The sequence below is a fragment of the Cyclopterus lumpus genome, chromosome 6, assembly GCF_009769545.1.
Source record: "Cyclopterus lumpus isolate fCycLum1 chromosome 6, fCycLum1.pri, whole genome shotgun sequence".
Taxonomy (NCBI): domain Eukaryota; kingdom Metazoa; phylum Chordata; class Actinopteri; order Perciformes; family Cyclopteridae; genus Cyclopterus; species Cyclopterus lumpus.
In genome coordinates, this window is record NC_046971.1 from 4,247,936 (window position 1) to 4,273,539 (window position 25,604).

At 41.3% G+C, this 25,604-nt stretch overlaps 2 protein-coding genes across 5 annotated transcripts; both read right to left on the reverse strand.

The window, feature by feature from the left end:
* Positions 1–403: 403 nt before the first annotated feature.
* On the reverse strand, positions 404–16,401 carry ampd3b (adenosine monophosphate deaminase 3b). 4 transcript variants are annotated; one of them, XM_034534290.1, is made up of 16 exons: positions 16,106–16,401; positions 11,931–11,994; positions 7,728–7,950; positions 7,452–7,629; positions 6,720–6,885; positions 5,846–6,065; positions 5,621–5,750; positions 5,211–5,405; positions 4,739–4,870; positions 3,702–3,865; positions 2,990–3,116; positions 2,743–2,906; positions 2,376–2,496; positions 2,032–2,205; positions 1,708–1,818; positions 404–1,063 (listed from the first exon to the last, which is right to left on the reverse strand). In XM_034534290.1, the coding sequence occupies exons 2-16, from the start codon at positions 11,986–11,988 to the stop codon at positions 887–889; spliced, it is 2,340 nt and encodes a 779-aa protein (XP_034390181.1). In that variant the 5' UTR covers positions 11,989–11,994; positions 16,106–16,401; the 3' UTR covers positions 404–886. The 4 variants fall into 4 exon arrangements, with proteins under 4 accessions (XP_034390181.1, XP_034390180.1, XP_034390182.1 ...); XM_034534289.1 differs by lacking the exons at positions 11,931–11,994; positions 16,106–16,401 and adding exons at positions 9,925–10,004; positions 10,210–10,495; XM_034534291.1 differs by lacking the exons at positions 11,931–11,994; positions 16,106–16,401 and adding exons at positions 9,925–10,018; positions 10,114–10,223.
* A 2,113-nt stretch (positions 16,402–18,514) lies between these two features.
* Positions 18,515–24,895, reverse strand: admb (adrenomedullin b). The gene is made up of 3 exons (XM_034534373.1): positions 20,530–24,895; positions 19,750–19,884; positions 18,515–19,499 (listed from the first exon to the last, which is right to left on the reverse strand). Exons 1-3 carry the CDS (start codon positions 20,625–20,627, stop codon positions 19,331–19,333), a joined length of 402 nt encoding a protein of 133 aa, XP_034390264.1. The 5' UTR covers positions 20,628–24,895; the 3' UTR covers positions 18,515–19,330.
* Between the last annotated feature and the right edge of the window lie 709 nt (positions 24,896–25,604).

Below are 25,604 nucleotides of genomic sequence, written 5' to 3' on the forward strand. Positions count from 1 at the left end.
TATATTTATCTTTTATATTTATATATTTATATATATATATTAAGTGTCCTTGACCCATTAATAACAGATGGCCAATAGCCATAATGTGTATTTGTTGTATGAGTCATTAGTCTGTGCAGTACAAAAGACTCACTGTTGAAAAGTAACAACAAACACTTTCGGTGATATTTATCTCTTCTGACCAACGTAACATCTAAATTAGGATTGTTGAGTTACCTATCTTAGTTTTAATAAAATACCAACTAAGATTTAAATTATTTAAAAAAAACCTCTGATCATAAAGTTCAAAGGGGAAATTTGTGGATTAGTAGGTTGGCACCTGATATTTATTTTTGTTTATATTTTATTTGTAACCTTATGGAGATGCACAAGTAAAATAAAATAGAACGCTGCGACAACACTATGGACTGTTTTGCAGCCTTTATTTACATATCAAAATTTATGAGAAATGACAATCATAAAAAAAGATAAATAGTTACAAGGTAGTCTTTTCACAGTTGCGAGTATACAATCGGTTTCAAAGCTCACTCACACTTGCCCTTGTCTTTGAATAGTTTTTTTTCTAAATTTCATTTTTTAGTCCAGATGAAGGCCTTCATAACATGCATTCACCAATTATAATAATAATAATTATAATATATAATAATTTCAGCTTCTGAATGAATGTGTTATTCTAAATCAGCCGTGTGCACTTATGGGTTTGGTGTGTCAACAAAATCCAGTAACACAACAGATTACTGCACCAAGGTGAACATAAAATAGAAAGAACCCCCTTTTGTCAAATCTGGCTCCAAAAGTTTCACAAGAATATGTAAAAAAAGAAAGAAAAAAATGCTGTCTAACAGCTGAGGATATACTCGGGCATCGTTTGTGCTTGTGTGTTAAATCACTCGGGTATGGTGGTCTCAACATCCGTCTTCACCGCGTCCACCAGAAAACTGAGCTCGTTGCACAGAGTCTCGTGGCGGTAGGCCACGCGGATTTGTGCCACGTTTGTCCGCCGGATGTCGTTGCCCTGCGGTCCGTCCTGCAGGTAGTTTGAACCAATGAAGTGTTTCTTGTCCTGTGGGGTGAAAAGGTAAAATATAGATATATAAATATAGAGCAGAAAATCTTTTGCAGTAGGCTGTTGGCTTTACTTGTCCAGAGCAGGTGACCTCAACATGGGATGTGTGTGCAGTGTGGTTTTAATTTGGTTTAGCTTCATAAAGGATTTAATAATGAAATATATCTTATCTTATCTTGCACTGTGACTGAATGATGTTCCTCTGTATTAGGATACAGTAGCGAGGATTATGTGCTCTGGGACGAGGTTTAATTTTGGACCGTTCCATGAGCAGTTTTATTACAGTGACGTAGCAAGACTTTTATGGACCTTTTGGGTAACTGAGGCAGGGATTGTTCAAAAGAGGAAGTGCTCCTCATTATATTGCAACTGCGGCAAATATTGCGTACTGTTTGACCAGTAATTTGCTCATTTTAGGGAAAGATTTTGAGGGTGCGCAACTGTTAAATTTGGATGGGTCAATATTTGCTTTTTACAGATATATTCACAAGGGAAGAAACCTTGAAGTGAATCTCGAGGAGCCTTTTAATTGTTGAGAATTTGGCAGCCTGCAAAGGTGTCACAAAGCTTTTCTTGTCAGCCTGTAAACTGATGTAAATAATCAGGTTGGTGATCGAAAAAAAAAAAAAGATTGACTTTACCTGATGCGAGAGTCCGCTCTGCAACACACTGTTTCTGGCTATCTCGCACAAATCACAGGTGCTCAGCTTCCACAGCTGGGCCGCGATGGCGTACTCCTCCATCAGCGCCTCCTGAAAGGGTTAAAAAGGAACATTTTGTTCATGCGTTTTACTCGTAATCATTTCCTTCGTTGATGTGTATGGCTTATTTGTATATGAGAGTATAGCAGTTGGTTGTAGCTCTTCCCACTACGTATTAATTTCTGTGATTCCTACACCACAGTGAGCCTGATTGTGAGCAACTTAAAGAGTCATGTGGTCCATGCTGGTCCTGGTGGTTCTGACCTTGGTGTAATGGAACTGCATGGGGTCGTCAGTGGACAGCGACACACACAGGCCTTTCTGCAGGAACTCTCGTAGCGGGTTCTTAGAGTACTGCAGGAACAGGCTGTTGTTGCTCAGCGGGGACATGGCGATCGGGACCTGGGCCAGGTAGTACAGGTACTGCAGCACTGGACTCTGGGGGGGGGGGTGTAGACGCCAAAGCAATGCGAGTTATGCCACTGGAGTTACCGCGCAGATTTCAACAACACTCTTGTGCTAGATCTTTTTTCCGGTTTCTGTCAGAGGGAGACAACAAATAGTTTGACCTTGAGTATCAAACCCTAGTGTGAATTTCAGGAAGGCACCTTCTTGAGGTTGAGTCCATGGGAGATGTTGTCCGCCGTGAGGAAGGCGGAGACCAGGTGGGTGATGGATCCGGCCTCGCCACAGTGGGGACGAAACTGGAAGGTGTTGAGTCCTCGCTCCCTGAGGAGGGACAAATAATGAGACAGCTGAGCCAAAAAGCTTCCATAGCGGTTCTTAACATTTCTAGTGTTTACATCCTGGCTTTTATTATGGATGCAAAAGACTGTAAACTATGAACGTTCACTAAATAATCAGCGTGAACATGATTGTACCGTGGCAGGTAACACAAGGTGTTAATATCATTTTTTCCTTCGATGTCATAAAACCACTCGGGGGGGGGGGGGATCTCTTGCAAGATTGACTTACTTGCGCAGGTTGTTGAGCACCATGATGTTGGCGTACATGTAGAACAGGTAGTAGGTGTAGGGAGGGTTGTCGTCTGTGGTCCACGCCTCAGGCTTGGGGCTTTTGTAAGAGAACATGTGGTCGCTGTGTTTGGACTCGTCGTCCACGCTGTCGAATCCTGTCACCTGCAGGACAACGGGCGTCAATGTCGGCGGCACGTTTGTTTGGCCGCTATTTCACAAATTCCACCCTTCACAGAAATACTTACATATTTTAAGAAAACGTGAGTTGCTTTGTGCTTTTGGGGATTAACTGTAGCCTCGAAGAGTGGGAGGAAAATGTTCTCCAGCATCTTGGCGTAGTTTGGTATAATTTTCTTTGACTTGAAAATGTCACTGCAAGACAAAAGGAATTAAATGAACTCGTCCTCCACGTACAAGAACACCTCTTTAGCATTTCAGGACAATTCAAATTGTTCCGGACCTGATTTGTGAATTGAGTAAGTTTCCGAGTTTAGAGCCAAAGTTTTCGCAACTCTTGACTTAACAATTTATCTCCTCAGGATTTCTTAATCTATCGTTCAGAAAATGCAAAATTGGACACGCATCTTGGTATTAAATCCAAAATGCTAATTATGAAGCAACCGATATCGGAATTATACTGGTACTGACTCAAATATCTGGACCGAGTATCGGTTACAATTTGGCCGATTTACCCAATTACATTCTCTGTTTATATACTAATACATCATATACTGGCATTTTAATTCCTGTTTTAAGTTTCTTTAAACAATTTTCTGGTGTACGATTTATTATTTTAATAACAAATCAGTAAATTCTACATAAAGAGGAAATAATATAACATCTGTGAAGCTGAGGAACCTTATACATATGGCTTATTGTCACTTTTAAATGGCCCCGTGCCCCTTCATGTTTTGTTTTTTGTTGTAATGAATGTCTCCTCTTTCCCTGAGCACTCACTAGATCCTGGGAACTTGGATCATCCATCTCATGTTGGGTGAGTGGATCTTATGCTGGATGAACCAGGTCGCCAGGCTCTCCCACTCGCTGGCGGCGCGGCCGTAAATGGACAGGCGTGGCTCGGCGTGCTGGTACTTGCTCTCCTCCAGCTCTTTGGCCACTTCCTGAAACGAGACGCAGAGCCGCAGGACGTTGGCGGTGTTTCTCCAGAAAGACTGTTTGGTAATAGTTTACGCAACAGATGACAAAGATAATTCAATGACTTGCGTGGTATTTCTAAATATCAATATAGAGCTAGAGTTAAAGACACTTCATGTACTCTCGTATCATTTCAGTTGTACACCACCAGTGGGTGCAAGGCATTTACAACCAAAGCAATTACTACAGAAAAAAAGTCTTTGGTGTAAAAATACACACAAAATACACTGAAGATAAACCACATTTACACAAAAATACACTTATCTTTAATTAAGGAGGAGAAAAATACAAACTTCGTTGCTATGAAGCGGTGGTCCATTAATAATAATAATAATATCAGTTTTATAATGCACCCATGCACTAGTGATGTTTCTAACATCTGAAGGAATTTGTTGTTTTTTTGTGCTGGGATCAAGTTCAAATATTTATTCTCAGCCTTTAAATAAAAATAAAGTTAAATAACAATTGAATTTGGTTGGACTTCAACTTGGTACACCAAGAGCAGTATATATTATTTATTTTTAAATAATGTATTAAAAGAATGTCAGCACAATACCCTGAAACTTCACCAGCTAAATGGAACTCCGCCATCATTAATTTCTTTAATTACACTTGTGCTTTTCCTGCTCATGTAAAAATGTCTTCCGTTACTATCTTAAAGACTGCACTCCTTCAATATCTCGCCGACCCTCGTCATCATTCTTATTTGATTCAAGGACTTTGTTGACTTTTCATAATCCCAAGTTGAGCTTCGTCCAACTTCAACCTGAGGAGAAACCTTAACGAGATGCATGAAAACGCCTCAAAGTTGAATATCAGTGCTCAAATTCATACCACACCTTGATGAGACGTGCAAAGTAGTCCCCTTCGATGTAGTTGTCTGACTTCAAGTATATCTCTCGCAGCTCGCTGGCTCCCACCGGGTTGTATTTGGAGTTGAACTTGTCGAAGCGGTGAAATGTTTGTCTTCCCTAGGACAGTGATTCGTGAGAGAGGGTGAATCTTGTAATCACATTCTCCATCCAACAAAGTGACTGTATTGATTATCGTCAGATTACACATTAAAGAGGGGCTCGCATGGAACACAAAAAAAAATAAAAATTATTGCGTAACAACATGTGACATGCATGAACACCCGTAATTGCATCCTCGTGTCGGTAAGCACAATTAAACCTTGGCAGGCGCACGTGGTTGTTATCTGATTACTCAGATCTATTTGCCTCCAAGGACGTTTTTTTAATTAATTTTTTTAGATAAATTATACAAAGCGAAAAACCGGATGTACGACGATGGTTGTGAATTTGTTCTTACAGCGTGCACGTCCAGAGAGTCCACGGTGAGGTCGTAGGGGTCCATGTTGAGGTTGTCGAAGACTTCCTTGAGCGTGAACTTCTGGCCGCCCTTCTCCAAGACCACGCGGTCCGCCTGCGTCTGGTACGTGGTCTTTATGAATTTCAGCAGATGCTTCTGGTTCATGCAAGCTGCAGCGTGTATGTGCGTGTCCACCTGTCGTTGGACATAAAGCAGACGACGTGCACGATCCATGAAGTCAAGGTTTATTTAGACGAAGGGCACTTTAGTTAGATATGGCTTCCGCTGTGGTGAGACGGCCCTTCAGACTCGCGGCTTGGGCCAAAACATTGTTTACATCTATTTTAATATAGAGGTTTATTATTTGCATACGGGGGGGGGGGGGGCTCGATGTAAAAATACCAACCGACCTTCCTGACGTTGTAGAAGTCTCTGTGTGGAACACACTTCAGCTCTTTTAGCTCCGCCATTTCATTCATCATTTCGTGGAGGTAGAATTTAGAGGCCAAGAAGTTCAACCGTCTGTGACAGTAGGTTTTCCTGTGAGGCATGCGGGAAAATGTAAGATATGTCGTGAAATGTTAGTCAATTTTCCCCATCGCTGAGAATATAAAAACAACGTCTTGCGTACTCACGTGGGGCCGTCGGCTATCATCGCGAGGACGTGGCTCAGGTCGATGGCAAAGGTCTCGAGGTCGGGGTAAGGCAGGTTGTGGGGCCGCTGTTGTTCCAGGGCCTCGGCGTCGTCGTAAACATTAACTATGCCGTCCTTCATCTGCAGCTCGTAGTTCAGGTCCTCGGGAATACCCTCCGTGGAGTACGGGTCCTCCCCTCCACGAGGGAAAGGCCAGATGTCTACCGAGGATGGGAGTATTTATACAAAATATTAGGCATTTAAACCAACAGAGATGGCTTCACAATACGAGCCGTATTCAGTTATGTATCATTTTGTATTGCATTCGGGCCCATTTGTTTAGATAACAGTATGTGACACATGCTCTGTAAACAGCACTTTAATGCCAAAAATAATCAGTGAAACACACGCTTCACACTAACACAGAGAGGTCGTGTAGAATAGTTTTTGTTCATTGATACCATCCGACTAAACGTGAACAGCACAGGTTGTACCTAACCTTCGCCATCAAATCAATGTCTCAGTATCTGTTGCAACACTTTTCTTCTTCCTATTCTCCCACGGATTATTACCTTCAATAGAGATGCACATGTTTTTTTTCCTATTCTATATTCCCATTTTTTAAATTCTTTCTTTAAACGTCATCATTAATATTACTTAAAGGAACAGTGTGTAGAATTTAGGGCGTTTAATTGCCAGAAATATAACATAATATTGAAACTGATTGCCTTTGTGTATATTTAACCTAATTTTAAATATTAGAATGAGCTGTTTTAATGTTTTCCATGAAGTCTTTATTAGACACAGGCTCGTACTTTCAATCTTTTTTTTATCAAAGAAGCTTTAATATATGAGTAAAACAGGAAGTTTACTACCTGGCATGATCTCATCCTCCTCACGCCACTTCTGATTCTCGGCGTTGCGGAGGAATCGGGCCGCGGTCCTGGGGAAGGTGTGGTAGGCCAGTCTGGAGTACTTCTCCCTGATGAACAAGGCCCCGAGGAGGCTTTTGGCTGCCTGCTCATAATCCTCAACTGTGATCTGGAAACGTCATGAAAAAAGTTAGTTTAGTTTAGAAATTCTTTTTAAAATCATCTTTTTAGAGTTGTAATAATTAATTGAAGCTATGGTTGCACGGCTAAATGCATCCTCTGGTGTTGCCTTAAAGGCACCTGGCGGCCATATTGAAAGTCCTCAGCTCTTGTGCAACAGCGGCAGATGGCATTTCAACCACCACGTAATTGGCAATCTGGGCAATATTGACTTTACATTCATTTCTGTCCTTTTTAAAAAAAATTCTATTGACAATTTAATCATTTTTGTTTTTAGTTATTAATTGCCAATGTTCAGATAGACCCCTTTTTAGATTTGGGTAGATCTCGGTCACGCTTTTGGCCAAACTTTGCTCCAATATGGAGTGTACAAATATTTCATCCATTTAGTTTTCTGGTGCGAAATGAGCACTGCAGCCTCTTAAAGTCTAGTTATTGTGTGTCGATCTTTGCGTGCATCCACTTATTAATGATGCCGCTCCTTTTTCTGAGTGCAAGGAGATGTGACGAGTATGAAGCCACAGTTGCAAGTGTGTTATGTGTGACCCCGCTTACCCCCGCGCAGTAATCTCCACTGATGGTTACTCTCTGGAAGTCTGGAAAGTCCTCTTCGGGAAAAGCTTCTTGCGTCGTCGGGTCGAACACCGGGGACGCCAAAGACTGGGCCCAGTCGACGTCGTCGGGCACATGCGAAGACACCGACTGCGAACGCTTCAACTTGAAACTCTTCTTCCTGGCGAGAGAGGAGAAGGCATTACTTTGCCCACATCTTCTCACGCCGCACGGAAAGAAGAGGCACATATGAATCGTGAGAAAAACACGTTTTCCTACTTCTTCGCCGACTCCTGGGAGTGCTGCGCCGCCAGCTCCCTCTGCAGCGCCCGCTCCCGGTCCTCGTGCAGGCCGATGGGACAGTCCTCCGGCACGTTGAACAGGGACAGGGCGTCCTTGGTGTCCTCCTCTTTCAGGGCCGAGGCGTACACCTTCTCCGCTCGCAGGCGCACCCGCTCATCCACCTCGCTCATCGACAGCCTTTGGAAGAGCCGTGGCGTTTCTGAGGGAGTCGAGAAGAATTCGAGTTTATTTATTTTTTTAAGTGAATTTCTTTAGAGTTTTTTTTTTTTTTGGTCTACAGGTTTTTGCTTAAAATCACTGGTGTTTGGTAGAGATAAAATGACAGAAAGGACATGCTTATGGGGCGACCGAATAGTCCCTACATTTCTTTTCTCTTTAGCATAAAATGCCCTTAAAAAAAAAAGGATCTTTAAAAAAAAAAAAGAAATTACACGCTTGCTCTATTTTAATATTGTGGAGTAACTGTGTGTGACTGAAGTAAATATTACTCAGCGCACTGAAGTACTTATAGTTTTTCAGAGACATAACATTATGTTGGTGGTGGCAGTAAATACAAATATCAGGTCGGGTTTGGCGGCGGGGGCTAAGACATAAACTTGGCATGCTTTGCAACGCTTCATCACAACTCTCCCCAGTAAACACGTCTTTAGTGGCTACATGTCCTGCCAACACGTCAGACGAGTTACAGTAAACATGGCGTGACCTCTCAAGCCCATGGGGGAGGGGGGGGGGGTACGGCCTCTCTGTGATTACACAGCACTGTGTGAGTGGTATGCAAAACAGTGGAAAAAAAACAACAGTCTGTTATTTGTCTGCTGGTGCATCACTCAGTCTTTTGAATCCAATAGCAGGACGTTAACATGCACTTTAGGTCGGATCAGAGTTCACGACCTAGAGGTGGGGAAATCCTCCTCGGTTCTTAAGACGAGTACGCTTGAACGACTCTTTAAAAAGCATGCGGGTTGTTGAACCTGTCGGGAGATGCAGAGATTAAGACAAGTAAGAGTAGAAGAGCTGTGGGCAGCTAGAGGCTATAAGCTAACGCCTGCAGTGTAAATGACATTCAGTGAAACCTTGTTATGGTAGATTACAACACGCCTGTAATTCACTGCACAAGGATCTATGTTTGTGTTTGTGTGCCTCAGTTTGTGTTTGTGTGCACAGATGCTGAAGAGATGCAGCTTTTTATATTGTGATACTTTAAAACCAGATCAGCGTCTAGGAACAGAAAACTAAGAAACAATTCTCAAAGAATCTGCAGTTAAGTCTCCTGATGATTCATCTTTGACTGTACATGGTAAAGGAATGTCTGACTCTTGTTGTTAAAAGGGCACTTATTAGTCCTTTTGGTTCTCGTGACCCTTTGGATGGAAGGTCATGTTTATTTGTATTGACCGGATTCTCTTACATACCCACGGGCTCCTATTTTTAAACTTGAGACCCTGTGAATTAATATGTTGAGTTGCAGAGTTGTGTTTAAAAGCAGCCAACTGAATCCCTGTGGTGTGAACACTACTGTTGCTATCCAACACCCTTCAGGGGTGAAGGTGTTTGGTTGTTTTTTCCGATTCAGTGGCGTAACGGACCATTACACATTTTTAACGTTAACCATCACGGTGTGAAATAAAGTTTTACTGACTATCTTTATCCGCCGATATTCAGGAAAATATCGGCGTGTAATGTATTTAATCCATAAAAATACAATCTTTTCTTTCCTTGTTGTTTAAATTGTGTGTTTTTATGAGGATTCACCTATTTAAAAAAAAAATACCATCACAAAATAAAATGATATTTTACAATATACAAAGAATAAATCTGTATCTGCCGATTTATGAATCGTCAAAAAAACAACAACACGTGATCGTGGATCTCTACGAGTTATTTTGTGTACATCCGACCCGTGACCCCCGATCCTGGCACGCGTCCTAAGGAATTCCTATCGCTCCATTTCCTCACCGTTGCTATTAATGTGTTTTGAAGTTGCAGCATCAATCTCAACCGTGGAGCTGTTTGAATCAACAAGCGCAAGACGGGGAAAACGCAGCACCGTTACAACTCTATCCGTCTGACGTCTGTGAGCGATGTCGTTTTGGCACAGTTCCTTCTGCCTGTATCCTCGACTCGCGTATTTGGGAAGCCGAGCCTCCCGACATGTGTGTACGTACGCACTAACCTCCTGGAACAGCTGAGCAGCCTCTTGGACGACCTTGACCCGCATCCTTCATTAGAGAAACCCGTTCCGCAACAAGGAGTCTGTCGGGAGGGTCCTTTTTGACATGTGTAATCATTTTTTTTAGAAATATGCACAAAAAACAGACCTTCGCGTATAGCCTAAAATATCTTTAAATAAAATACTATTTACCCCTTTTTTTTGTTTCAGCTGTCACTCTCAAAGCTGGTGTTCTTATCCAAACACAACCTCGTAATGACGGTCGAGGAGGCTCTCTAGTCCGCTTACCTTCCGCTGTGACTTTGGCCATGTTTTTCTCTGCCTGGCGAGTCAAGTATTTCAGCTTTCATGCGCCTGCTTCGGTCTCTCTTAAGACTCCCTTACAGCTCTGAGCTGCTGTGTCTCGGGAGAACACTCTTTTTAAAGTGTTGCAGACACCTTCAGGTCCGGTGTCTTTTTTTTAATATCTCTCTCGGCTCTACGACGCTGCTCTCCTGGCTTTCTCACGCCGACTGCCTCGGTCACGCTCGGCTGCGCTGCGTATGTGCTTGCGGGTGCCTGAGTGTGTGTGTGTGTGTGTGTGTGTGTGTGTGTGATGCAGCTGCTAGTTGTTGTTTTGAGTGACCCTCTCTACCTCCTATTTTAGGGTGTTGAGAGCGTCATGGCAACAGGGGCCGCTAAACCAAGCTGGTGTAAAGCCACAACTGGCTGCCGACATGTCAGCGGCTAGTCCGCGAGATGAGGAGGGAGTGAAATGCTGCGGCTCAAAGGTGATATTAAAGTCATGGGGAAAATACATTTGAAAAATCTTAATTTCCCCCAGATGAGACGGTTAAATATAGCATATAAAGACCTTTTTTTTTTTTTTTATGGAATGTAAACAGTTTTTATTGAGGTAATTTGAATGAAGCCGTTGTTTACTCAAAGCAAACAGTCCAAGCTAATTTCCATGTGGTTGAGCTCGCGCGTCACGGTTCACGCTGCAGGAAGTCATGTTAATGTATTTAACAAGAAATATTATTTATGAGAGAAACGCAGTTAATGCCGTGTACATTAAATGCTTTTACGATTTTATTCTTGCATGTTCCAAGACTGCAGAGAAAACAACTTGGACCTGATGTCCCATAAATCCTGCGTTCACTTTTGATCTATTGATCTATTGATCTCGGCACACTTTCTACTTTCATTCTCACCTACAAAACCCGGTCCAGTTTTATTCTGGAATGAAACATAATAGGTTTCCTCCTTGTCCAGTGTTATATATTATATTGTTATGTGTTCTTATATCCTTTTATACTGTAAACCCAGCACCAACGATGGAGGGAGACTTTGATTGAGCCACACTGTCAACAGATCGCATGTTGAACTGTTATTATGAATGTGTATGTGCTATATGTGTATTTTGACTTAGAACTATACCATTTCCCATCATTTTTTGACCATTTTTTTTTAGAAAAGCTTAAAGACAGAACTTGCTTGTAGTTGAACAATTATTTTATAATTTACACTAATCACAGCCCAACATTTTTAATTTTTCTGGAAATGTTTGCCCTGAAACATTATTACGTATTCTTTCAATTATGTTTTTTTTGCTTATTATATGTATTTACGAATTAAAACAAAATGTATCCGTCAACCAGTTCACAATTTATTTTGTAAAAATTGAGCTTTATTGTGTATTCGTGGTTTATTTGTTACGAGCAGATACAAAATAGATATATACGAACTTACAACAACGATCCGATACGACTATCCGTGTTTTAGAGCGGACGCTAATTTGCAACGCCGAGAGAGCGGTGAGGTAAAAAAGGTGAGACAGAATACAGCAAGATACCTTTTAAAAACATCACATTTTAAAAGCTCGGCATGAGTTCAGGTTTGTTGCCGAATGAACCAGGATTTTGTTAGCTCTCTTAAAAGTGATGTAGGTTTGCTGCAGCCCTCAAAGTGACAATTCCTTCCTGAGGCGTGCATCGAAAGGTAAAAACCCCGCTGGAGCATATTCTCACCTTTCCCGAGGCATGGCGTCGACTGCTGCTTGCAAAGGGGCGTGTCCCTTTTCTTCATGGTGATCTGTGTTGAGAGGAACAAAAGCGTTATTAAGAGTGGCTTAATCCAGAGTTTAGTGGTGCAGTAACTCAGATGTGACTTTCGAGTCGCAGCTCGTAGAGTTTCGAGTCTGTAGAACCAGATTAAGGTGAATGGTTGGCTCCAATAAGTGGTACAATATGTCGTTTTAAAAGTCTGTATAGGAGGTCAAAAGCACCTCTTCATGGTAAACTTCCATTTCATTAGCTTTAGTTTGTCTGAAAAGCTAAAACACTACTGCTGCTCCATTGAGGTTTTGATGGTGTGCAAATGGCCAAGAATGTAGTCGTTGAATGCTAATAAATAATATTTGTTAGATTTTGGCTGCAAAACGAGGTTTCCAACTACAAAAGTATGAGGTTTTCATATTTCTTTCAGATTATTATGTCTATTATTATTATTATATTTGTTCTTATTATTTATTCGTATTAATCAATATCGCTGCTAAAAGGGTGCAATAATCGATCCATGGCAGATGCTGATGTTGTGAGAAGATTCACATTGAGAGAAAAAAAAGAAACTATAAAACAGGATCCGAGACGCGGCCAAGTGACGTAAGAATAACACGTTGATGCCGCGCAGGTGGAAAGTGAGAAAAATGTTTAGCGTTGCCAAAATACCAACTTGACTGTCACGATTGTGAGGCTCCACACGGCTCCGTGCAGCATGTGTTTGTGATGATGGACCTGCTCAGGGGGGTCCAGTGGGCTTTAAAGGAGATTAAAGTGCAATTCAGCTCTCCACACGACAGCCCGCTCACTCAAAAACAGGAGCAGGAGTTCATTTTCTGCGTGTTTAATTTACAGCGGCAGGGGAAATGTTTTCTTTACATTTCGTAAATCCAAATTATTATTATTATTCGGCCTTTTTATATTTAGTTTGCACATTCAGATTCTTTTTTTTTTTTTATGCAGTAGTTTAGGATATTGTTAGCAGAATAAAATTGAGAGCAAAACGAATGTATTTTAAGTCCAATTTTAAATCAAGAACATTTTAAGAGTTGGTCAAATTGGTAAGAAAATAAAAAGATTTTAAGACTCAAGATGAATTAACTATTTTATTTAGGACCAAAACTGCTATCAATGCACCTTTTTGTCAATTTTTATATATATATATATATATATATATATATATATATAAATATAATATTGTCACTGTAAAAGAGTAAAACAATAACAATTTATAAAATTAATTTACCCATGCACGTAGACTCATATCCAATTCCCAATAAGACCCTGAGGCAGAACGTTTGACTAAAAACCTTTTAATGCACATTATTCTTGTAATGCTGCAGATTTTAGTTTTTAGGGAACTGCCCACAAACCCGTCTATTGTTTTAACTTCGTAATGTTAAAAAAAAAAACTGGAATAACAGGAAAAGATTTTATGAAAGGTGCAGAGCAGGAAGCACTGGGTCTGTGATTCTATGCAGGCAGGATTGTGTTGTTGTGTGGCTGTTATTCAGAAAGCGAGTAGCAAACAGAGTTCAGTCGATTTAGGAAATGAAAGCCGTGCATTCAGATGCTCGTCGTCTAAAGGAGTGCACAACTTTTGAGGTGACCGACACGTGTGAGAGTAAAAGAAGTAGAAAAGAGAAACCGAGGTCGGCAGTCGGTGGAGAACGTTTCACATTGGATGCTCTGCTGGTTTTGAAATTTCCTGTTTTTTTCTGTGTGTGTTTCTTCTCCTTGTCACAAGGCATCATTGCAGCATTGAGCCACAAGACTTTGAGTCATGCCATTGCATCTGTGAAGGCTCTGCAGTATCACTGTACTTAAAACCGGTTTCCCGGTGGCTCCAGAGGGAGTGTTTGGGTGGAATATATATCCGATATCTCCTGGAGTGGAGAATAGAGCTGCATTGTTCACGCCTCGAAATGAGTCACATCTGACCACGGGAAGATAAAGGCAACCCAGTTCATGTGAGGGCTTCTCCGCCCAGTGAGGCCGACTCAGGCCACTGGTCCCATGCCACTGGTCCCATGCCACTGGTCCCATGCCACTGGTCTCAGGCCACTGGTCTCAGGCCACTGGTCTCAGGCCACTGGTCCCAGGCCACTGGTCCCATGCCACTGGTCCCATGCCACTGGTCTCAGGCCACTGGTCTCAGGCCACTGGTCTCAGGCCACTGGTCCCATGCCACTGGTCTCAGGCCACTGGTCCCATGCCACTGGTCCCAGGCCACTGGTCCCATGCCACTGGTCCCATGCCCCCGGTTTCAGGCCACTGGTCTCAGGCCACTGGTCCCATGCCACTGGTCTCAGGCCACTGGTCTGCACGTTGAAGCTTGTTGCATGTTCTGCCCTGGATAATGGAATCCACTGATTGCTGCTAGGTGGCATTTTGGACATGCACAATATCATTTAAAAAAAAGACAAATATAACCAAACATTTATATGGAAACTTGTATTAGTGTCTGTTAACAATTGTACTATTTAGTATTTGTATTAATCTAAGTGATACCGCTGTTTTCAGATGCTTCCTTGTTTTTGGGTGTTTAATGTTGAACCACCAAAGATGGATGACTTAAAGTCACAAAGGAGGCTACTGTTGCAAGATTAGTGGTTAAACATTAATTTTGCATCGCTAATGAGTTCTTTTAGTTTAATTCGAAATAAACTAAACTTGAATTTTGAAGTCCGCTAAAATATTGATTCACGTGTCCTCTGTTGCAGCAACGCATTTAGCCATGCTATCAATAACTATGGGATGGATTGCCACAGGGATGTTATTGATAAACCGTTTAACCGTTAGCCGACAGTACGAATTAACCGTTAGCCGACAGTACGAATTAACCGTTAGCAGTACGAATTAACTGTTAGCCGACAGTACGAATTAACCGTTAGCAGTACGAATTAACCGTTAGCCGACAGTACGAATTCTGACCGATTTGATGCTAGAAATATAAAAAACTATTTGAATAAAAAACAGAAAGGAGATAAGCTGGCAAAATGTTTTAATTGCCTCGTCACTTGCTCAGAACGGGAAGCGAATGTACACGTCTATGTTAATTTTTGCGCATGTGTGACTCGTTTCCTCAATTTCTTGTAATTCCTTGAAAATAACTTTTATAAACGTCCCCCGAAACAAAAAAAAAGACAAATTGTGTTTTTGTTTTTTTCTTCTTTGCAACAAGCTGTTCAAAACAAGCATAGGATTGTTTCATTAAAGGGAGAGTTTGGGTGTTTTTACCGCTAATTGTATTTTTAGCCACCTGAAACAAAAAAAACAATTTAAATAAAATCAATATCTGTTTTTAGCATATGGTATATTTAGAACATTTCCACAGCGTTATCCTGCCATCAAACCGCTCCGGCGGGGGAAAGTGAAACTTATCTTTGCTCTCTTCAAAGCTTCAAACTCATCTGTTGTCACTCTCAGTTCAGTTCCATGGTGGGAATATATATTCTAAATATAGATATTGATTTTTTTTTTTTTTAAACTTTTTATACAGTACATTAGTTTGCTCCCACTCTGGTCTGTTACTCCAAACCGTGGTTTACTTTAGGTAGTAATACATCGACTGTGGTCATAAAACAACCCAAACATCCCTTTTTAAGTGAATAGATGAGTCAACGCATTTGCCTTCAAGGCTCATGCTAGGATGGGTACTGTAAACCCAAAGTATTTATTTCTAACCGCTGTGTTACTAAGTGAAATGTTGTAAGTTGGCTGCCACTCACATTCACACTTTTGTGTAATTTATCGTCTCAAATCTCCCCCTCCCTGGCTTGTCTTTGCACTGTGTGGAAACTATTGTGCAATATTGTACCTGCGGAAAAGAAATTCCGCTGAGAAAACAAGCTTTTCCTGTAAATATTTGGTTAATTAAACAACTTTAATCTATTTTTCCTCTATTCTCAAACATTGTAAATGCTTTCCCATCAGAAACGTGCATCTTTTACTTTTTAGGATATTATCCTCAAAGTGCAGCCAAGAGGTATTTGAGAACACCAGACGGAGACGCCGCGTAAGTGCTCGAAAAAGAATGCGAGGGGTTATGGAAATGATAAGGTGTGACTATCGATAGACGGTCCGAAAGTTTTAAGAGAAGTTTAAAAACTCGGGTGCAAAAGAATCGTTGTTTAAACACTTACTGTTTGCAGGGTTGTTCACAACGCCAGCGCCTTCTCGAGACTGTGGAGACCTTTTATTAGGCTTCACGGGGGCGCAAGGCGTGTCAGAACGACCTCCTCTGGCATGCAGACACACACGGCTCTCACTGCCAGTCCGGACAAGTGTACCGTTTTTTTTTTTTTTTTAGCACTTTAAAAGTACCAGCGCTCAGAAAGCGGAAGTGATTTGAATCTCTCGGCGCAGTAGAGGAAGTGCTGGAGGAAGCTTGTGTTTTTGCACCAGCGCCAGGAGACTATTTATAGATCGCACCCATCTCTTGTTTATTTAGGAGGAGTAATGCCCACAGGCGGTTCGTTTGTGAAGGCAACATGTTAGGCCTGCACTTAAAGAGAGGAGTAAGAGTTGGCAATCGCAGGGCAGGAAGTTCAATTCCTTTTTAAAGTCGTGACGCAGGTCAGGGTACGATTCGCCCCCGACTGGGTGGACCGGTCGAGGGAGAGCTGAGGTGGAAAGATTCCCAAAACACCCAATGTGTTGCTTTTCTGTGCCACGTCCTCTAGTTATCGGACCTTCGTCTGTGGAAAATACAGCATATACGATACCAATGCAAATTATTGCTGATATGGATTCAGAGTGGTGGAGTGAAGCTGACGAGGGCAATCTTCTGTTAGTGAAGTCTGGGTCAGAATTTTATATTCTCTGATCTTTAATGTTTCTTGAATTATAGTCTTTCTATAATTATAGTCTTTTCCAATAAATGCGTACAAATATTACAATTTAATTACACTGTTATTATTAGTGTACGACTTGGTTCCTCCTCCTTCGAAGGGGTCCATTTTAAAGGTAATGGTAAAGTTTTCAAAAGTAATAGAGCCTCTGGGGGTCCAGTCCATCAGTCATGCAGAGACGTTACTCATAAGCAGTCAACTTGTTTTTATTATTTAAAAAAAAAAAAGAACGTTTGAGAGCCAAAAGGAAATTACTAGCGTCACTTATATCATCAACACTTCAATAACAAACCATTTAGTCATGGATCACGTTTTTCTTCTTTTGGATGGAAAGGTTGTAAGTATGTGTTGTTTTTTTTGGGGCGGACCAAGGGAAATTCTTTTCAGTTAAATAAAACAAACCCGTCAGCGCTCTCTGGCGGACAAACGATTTAATGACGAGAGTTTTCTAAAATACCTCAAACCTAGTTTGGCTTCTCTGCAAAGTAATTTCCTTCATGTCGCCGGATATATATATATATATATATATCTCTATCGTCACGGCAGATTTAGCAGCCTGCTTGTAATTATGAGTGATAAATATCTGGGATTTCATAAGAGTTGAAATATCTCCCACTTGGCAGAAAGAACTAAAGAAAGAGATTAAACTTATTGCATTATATGGTGCCTATAGATTGCATTTGTATTTTATATATAGTTCTGAAGAGAATCTATATTTGTTTAAGAAATTACAAAAAATAAGCAATTTTGTGGATTGCTCTCACCGAAAACTGCATTTCACTACAAACACTAATTGGCAAACACATTAATTATTCTTATTTCTTATTTCCCGGTCGGAGCGGTCCTTCTGTGTGGAGTTTGCATGTTCTCCCCGTGGCAGCGTGGGTTCTCTCCGGGCTCTCCGGCTTCCTCCCACAGTCCAAAGACATGCTGCAGGTTAATTGATCTCTAAATGTCCCATAGGTGTGAATGTGAGAGTGAATGGTTGTATGTCCCTACATGTGCCCTCGATGGACTGGCGGCCTGTCCAGGGTGTCCCCTGCCTTCGCCCTATGTCAGCTGGGATAGGCTCCAGCGCCCCCGCGACCCTAATGAGGATAAGCGGTATTGAAAATGGATGGATGGATGGATGGATTAATTATTCTCATTTGAAGACATGCATGAGAGAGTACTTGATGGAAAGCATTACATTGATATGATCTCGTCATTCCAACTGTGACGGTTTTGAGGAAGATATCCAGATTTATGGTGTAATTTCATGGTCGGGAATGCTAATTATGTCCATCTCGTGTCCCAGATTGGAAGAGGAGCTCACGGCGGTCCCCCCTCTCCATTCATCAAGACTTACATTCCTCGCAAAAAAAGATTAATTAATTGGTCGAAATGCCGCGATTACACAATTCAAGGAACTTGTTGACCCGAGACAAATTTTTGTTTCCGTCCATGTTTCTTCCAAAGTTTTGTGTGACTGATGAACCGTGTGTTGTTTTTAGAATGGAATGCCCCCCCCCCCCCTCCCCGCTTGTGGATTTAATCATATTTTACTACACATACCGTCATAAAATGACGAGGCACACGCAAACTCTACTTTGTCTTCTGACACACACGCTGTCGCACGCACTTTAGCAGGATATTATGATATCGGGTCGCCGAAATAAACAGACAAAAGTTGCTTAAAGTTCTTTTCACTGTTGCCGTCATTCATTTATTTAAAAAAACAAAAACAAAGACGCTGCATCCAGCTGAAAACCATTACAGTTACTGCCACGTTCCACCACAACAAGACCATAAATCAGGCTTTTTAAAAAATGAAACATTTAGCGTATAACCACAGGAAGCTGCATTTGTTCCCCGTTTCCTCCTGTGAAGCTAGATGGCAGCACAGCACTTGTATTAGCTCATCACTCCATCACTCTCAAGTCTTAAAATACCACTTGGCAGTTGTTAAGCTTTTATGTAAGACACTGCTCCAAAGGATGGATTAAATGCGGAGAAGAAATGTCATATATGTGTCTAACTATGTGTAATATGACAATAAAATACGTTTTTCATCTCTAATATGATTACATTTCCAATAATGTATAGTCATTACAACAATGTTACAAAAAACAACAGATAACTCAACGAATAGGTACTAAATTCACATGAGTACAGGACACGTTAAGATACGTACTTCATTGAAGTTAAACTTTGTTTTTTTAAAAAGACATGTTTAATATGTATTTTGGCTGTATAAAAATATATTTTTTATTGTGTGCTTAAATATAAGGTAGCTTTATATTTCCTTATTATATACAAGCTGGTAATTATATATATATTTGATATAGTACATATTGTTTAAATTGCACAGTTCACTATGAAAAGATCCTGCTTGTGGCAGTTTGGGGGTCCAGGAATGTCATATATTTTTTTTTTATTAAAAAAGAAAAAAAAAAAAAAAGAAAAGAAATCCGCTTCGGTTCCTCTTCAATTTCCGGGTTTTTCAGAGAAGATCTGAAGGAGCGAATGGCGTCGGCGTCACCGCCGTCCGTAGCCATTTGAGCCAATCTTTTTTCCGGGGGCGCAGGATTTCATCTCGTTGATCTGGTGCAGCCGGTGCAGCAGGTCGTGGTAGACGCACGTGACGAACTTGCAGCCGGATGATTTGGTCGATGTCGACCTCCTGGATCTGATGCATAACCCAAAGCTGTAAAAAGACAACAGAAAACACATGCTGTATTTTCAGACTGCTTTTTTTCAAGGGGTCGTTAAAATCTGAACTGGCAAACGCATAACATGTTGACAGGGTTTAAACCCAAGTTTTAAATGCATGTAATTGTATCAGTGCAATAGATGATAAATCATCCACATTCTTCAGTTATCTGTCATTCAAAGACGAAGCGTCGGCCATCAAAACAAGAGCAACCGCACTGTCAAAATTCAGCTCTTCCTGTTACCTCGATGTAGGCGCGACACCTTTTGGGTTCTCGTCCTGCTGCGGTCCAACATGGACGTCAGAGCGCTGCTCATTGGCCGCCACGGTGACGTTGCACAGGTCCCTCTTGACTCGGCTCTGCAGCCAGACTTTAAACCTGCAACGGAGAGCGGAAGAGGTCGTGATGAGCGCTCGCGTGTTCGAGAACGCACGACGCAGCATCGACGGTTTCGCTTGACGCCGATGCAGCACGAGACGTTTCGTGGGAAAAATTCCACGACCGATTTTAAAATCCACCAAGGACGACGGCCGATGTTAAGCTTGTCACCTATACGTCTGTATCGGCGTGCACCTCCACTGGGACATAAGACATTGCAGTACAGAATGGTCAAATGTTAAAGGGAGTTTATAGACGGTGTCTCAATTACATCGTTTGTCCACTGGGGGCACGGGTAATTTTTCAATTATGAAATGCCTTCTCTTTTTTTTTTTTTTTTTACGATGTTGATCATTCTTCTGCAGTCACCAACTCATCAAACACAGTTTTTATCTGCTCTGACCGGGTTCCAGCCTCTAAAATCCAGCATCTGTCGAGCTCCAGCAGAACTAAAGTTCTACTGTGATATTTTATGCACTTGTTCTCATTTAACTAACAAACACAACTTGATAAGAATATCTCTCATGTTATTAAGCAAGCAGCTGATTTTTAAAATGTTAAAGGACCAAATGATGAGGCTTCCTTTATTTTTTTTTTGCAAATGAACACAATGTTCTCTCAGTGCTGCTTGATCAGGCAACTCACCCTTTTTTGAGACTGGTGCTGTTGGCGCCGCCTTTCACCAGTGGCAGGACGGTGGTGAAGACACAGCAGCAGAGGACGGTGTGCAGAGCTAATCTCATTTTGACCCGGAGCTGTTCGGGAGGGGAAGATACAGAAATGATGTTTTTAGGTGGTTAAACTGCTGCCACAACTGGTGATTGGTAAATGAGAGGCAGGGTTGGCTCTGTAACAGGGTTGGCTTGTCAATCACAAATCAATATTCATGTGTTTTTGCAGGTTATTCCAGAAACCATCTGTTCATCAGCACGCCCAAAACCACTGATTTTTTTTTTTTTTAAAGAAAAAACTCCCTGTGCTTCAAACTCGTATCCCAAATTTCAATTTGTGATTTCAAAAATGTTCAATTCAGTCAGTTTGCATTATTAAAAACCCGAAGAACTCTTGAGCAATCTCTTTAAACTTTATTTAAAATGGTGGTAAAAGTCACTTACCTCTCTTGTCTTGAGCTTGTAGCTTAATGTAGATAATTGATGATGCACATCCAAGTGGGCTGCGTACTTTATTTCTTTTTTGCAGTTGGAGTAATTTGTATTATTTTTAATTTTTTTAAATCTCAGGTTGTAAAGAGTTTACCATGAGTTGTAGTCTGGAGTTTACACTGCTATCTTGGGAGGCTTTATAGAAGGAGGGAGGGAGCTGTACCTGAATGCCAGAGCCAGTGGGAGGGACACAGTTCATGTCAACCCCGTCCACCCCACATGTCGACAGTCAAACCAAAAACATGCAGGGTTTATAATCGAGTCGGAAAACCCTAAGAGGAAGAGATTAATGCTGATAAGTTTGTGTTAACCTTTAATTCTGATTCAATGAGTGAGGAAGTGTTGAAAGAATTGGTTTTGTAAATTGACCAAATATATCTTTCTTTTTTTTTCTTTTTTTTTCCTCTCTCAAAGTGTATTTCTGGCTATGCAAATTTACATATCTTTTTTTTGTCTCGCAACCGGTTATTTTTGGAGTCATATGGGCGCGTTCATTGGCCGTTCGTGCTTTTAAGGCAGTTTAAGTTGGGTGTAAATGTTGTTAATGGTTGAATCAATTCTAAAGGTGTGTGTGTGTGTGTGTGTGTGTGTTTGGATATCTTAAATTAGCAGTGTCGTTGTGGTAACTGCACGCCCCGTGAAAGCTCACAAAAGGAACGTGTGCGTTTTTCCTGAACTCGTGCGCCTCAAAACGACCAGTTAAATCCATCCGAGTGCTACTCGGCCAAACGGTAGTTACCGCCAAGCGTTATAAAGCGTGTGTTCTGTGTAATGATTAACTCCTTAACGTCTTCCTCGTTGGATACAGCTATTTATTAAATATTTTTTAATGAATTTTTAATGCACATTGTGTCCAACGTATCTTCCCAAAAAAAAAAATATATATATATATACCTTTTTTTTTTTATCAATCCATCATTTGGCCACAGAGGTCATCGCAAGAGTCAGATTTGACCTTGACTCAAGTGGATTCCTGCCACATCAGGTCCGTGAATTTTGTGCTAATGTCCCACGCTTTGCTGAATCGTTCCGATAAATGTCCAAAAGGCGTTTATTTTCTGCTTGAGTGAAAGCAGTTTGACACGGCTGCTCAGTCTGCCGTGTCTTAGCATAAGATTCTCGACCCAATTGGACCTCCTTAAAGCGATACCTCACAAAATGCATATTTATTGTACTCGCCTTATTAGAATTCTAAAAGAAATCTTTTTTTTTTGCCTCCCGAGGTGAACGAAGAATCCAAAAACAGAGCATTTAAAAAATGTAAATGCTGAAAAACAAAAATATATAGAATCTTTAAAAAAAATAGATATAAAATCAAATCGTGGATTCTGAGAATCCTGACACCCCTAATGGGTGCTTACAGACATGTTATGCTAATTCCACACAGTTTGGGGGGGGGGCAAAAACCTTGCAGGGTTTTTTTTTTTGCATGCAGCACAAATGTGTATTTTGTAACGTCAATATATCTTAAGTTCTACAGGTGTGATACAACTACAGGTGTGACACAACCTAATAACTTCTTTTGAACATTGCGCAATTAGCGTCCTGGCAGTTCCCGGCTGTCCTTGACGTTTTGACAGCAGATTAAAAAGTTCTGGTAACCATCGACAGTTTGCTATAAATCTTTTCCATCCAACTTGTGTTGACCTGCACTCGGCTGACGCAACCCCAGCCCCAACGTACACCCTCCACCAAACCTCACAACCCTCATCCTCACCATGTCCGCAGGCAACATTTCCATCGGCGGTTGTGCCAACGTCGGGTCTCTTTTCGACATGACTCAGTGGCACACAAAGCTTCGACGGGTCTATAGAAGTGCATGAGTAATGCATTTGGATGCTTTGAATGGGCAACAACAAAGGCACCCTTCAAGGGTGCGAAAAGATGATTCAGCGTTCTGTGTTTGAACGTGATCCTTTTTTCCCCCGTTCTTCAATTAGATGCAACGTGCTGCAGAAATTGTACCGTTCGAAAAAACCCGACGCCCAAAGTTTATCGAGCCAAAGGTTTTTCGATAAATGTTTTTACTAACCATATCGGTAAGCCCAGATCTTTTTTTTTCTTATCCTCTTGACTTGGTTGCTGCAAAAATAACTTTTGCATTGCATACAAGAACTGAAGAGGATGTGAAGCTGTGATTGATTTCCACAGTCGGGGGTCAGTTTGGTAGGCTTCCCACTATGTGATTAATATTGGATAGCCATTGTCTATTTATGGTTGCGTATTTCATCCTGTGTTTTTTATTACTACTAATATGGATACGGAGGAATTATAGGCATTTTATTAACTCTCGCTCTCCATGGGGCCCGAAAGAGAACCCTCCCTGGAAATGCAACCGCGTGATATCCACGGCTCTAAAAGTGAGGCCCAAAACATTCCTCCGACCTCCTTCCCAAACAACGGAAAATCACAGTATGCTTTGTTTTGTTCAGAAAAAAATACGGGAAGAGATATTTACCAATTGCAGGTGGAAATATAACATTTGACCTGAGGGGGAAGGCAATGGTCCACATATTCACGGCCGATGTTTTCTGAGAGAAATAACAGAGCGATCTGAACTAGTTTTAAGTTTACACACAATTTGATGTTAAGCACTTTTAGCTGCATTATATGTATGAAGGGTGCAATGCAAATATACTTTATTATTATTATTGTAAACACTGTCGCCATTTTGGATTACGGCCATCGGCATCTTGACCATATTTGGATTTCCGTAGATATGCTGTACACCAGGGTGGGGGGGGCCTATTACGTCGACCAACGGTAGTGCGGGTAGATTGCATGCCATTAAAAGATAAAAAACATTTTTTTTAAAGATTGCATTTCATTAAAAAAAAAAAGAAATAGACGTTAGCGGCTAACGGTTAGCCAGAGGGAGGATGGATGATAGGACGTACGTCATGATTGACGTACAGGGTAACCAGTCTGAGATCACGTCTTTTCTAACACGGGTCAACCCAACCGCGCAAACTACTGAAAATGTCCTGCAAGCTAATTAGTTGGTATATATAAATTAGAAGGCTAAGGAAAAATCTACAACACTGACTGAAAAGCGAGCTGAGAAAGAGAAAGGTGAAGAAACTAAAGTCACAGTTGTCCGGACAGCGGTCATTTTTCTCACTGCTGAAGGGAAGGCAACCACCGAAAGCATCCATCCGGGTGAGTCTCTCCATCATTAAGCACAAGAAGTGCTATCAAGATGGGGAGATGATAAAAGAGGCCTTCGTTGAAGCGGCTGACTCGTTTTTTTCTGGACTTTGGAGTTCTTGCTACACACTGATGTAAGATGGCTTAGTCGGGGGAAACTCCTGCAGAGATTTCGAGAGCTTGGGAAGATATTGAGGTTGATTCACGCCGTTTCGCCTGAATTCGTATGGCATGGAGGATGTGATTTTTGACACTACAGCTGGAAAGTTCCCAAACATGAGGAAATGTGCTCCCTTCTTGACTGCATTATTCGGCTCTACTTATTAATGTGAGTCTGCCTTTTCCCACATGAAGAATATTAAGTCCAAATACCGTTCCACCATGATGGATGATCATTTGGAAGTCCGCTTGAGGGTGGCTACCAGCAGCTACTGTCCGGACGATGCAACACTGGCTGATTCCAATTAGTCCCAGTCATCAGAGTATGGTAATGACCGAAGATGTAATATATATATATATATATATATATGTATATAAAATATAGTATTTCTTATGTAGGTAGATCATTTTGACTTTGACTGTATACAGTGCTGGATAGTAATCTGTCAATCGCCTTCTAGTCCCGCCCTAAAGCATACTCTGCTTTATGGTCTGTTCAACTCTTAAGACCTGAAACTAGAGATTGAGACCATAAACTCATGTTTACAATGTTTACTGAGGGAATACATCAAGAGAAGTAGAGTCATTTATATAGACTTCTATACAACCAGAGGAGTCGCCCCCTGGTGGTCAGGAGAGAGAATGCAGCTTTAACACATGAAGCATAGACTTCTATACAACCAGAGGAGTCGCCCCCTGGTGGTCAGTAGAGAGAAAGCAGCTTTAACACATGAAGCATAGATTTCTATACAACCAGAGGAGTCGCCCCCTGGTGGTCAGGAGAGAGAATGCAGCTTTAACACATGAAGCATAGACTTCTATACAACCAGAGGAGTCGCCCCCTGGTGGTCAGGTGAGAGAATGCAGCTTTAACACATGAAGCATAGACTTCTATACAACCAAAGGAGTCGCCCCCTGGTGGTCAGTAGAGAGAATGCAGCTTTAACACATGAAGCATAGACTTCTATACAACCAGAGGAGTCGCCCCCTGGTGGTCAGGTGAGAGAATGCAGCTTTAACACAACAACTTCAAGTTAAAAAAAATTCAGAGGATGTAAAGTCGTCCGTCTGATGCATAATAAAAAGTAAAACTCGTACTACGGGTAAGAGCCAACAAAAGGTCATTTTCTATTAATTGAACACAGGATTGCTTTGAATGGATAACCGATTCAGAACCGAATCGCGATGTCAAGGATCGATTCGGATAGATTGACAAAGATTAACACTCCTGACAGGTTGATCATCTCGGTT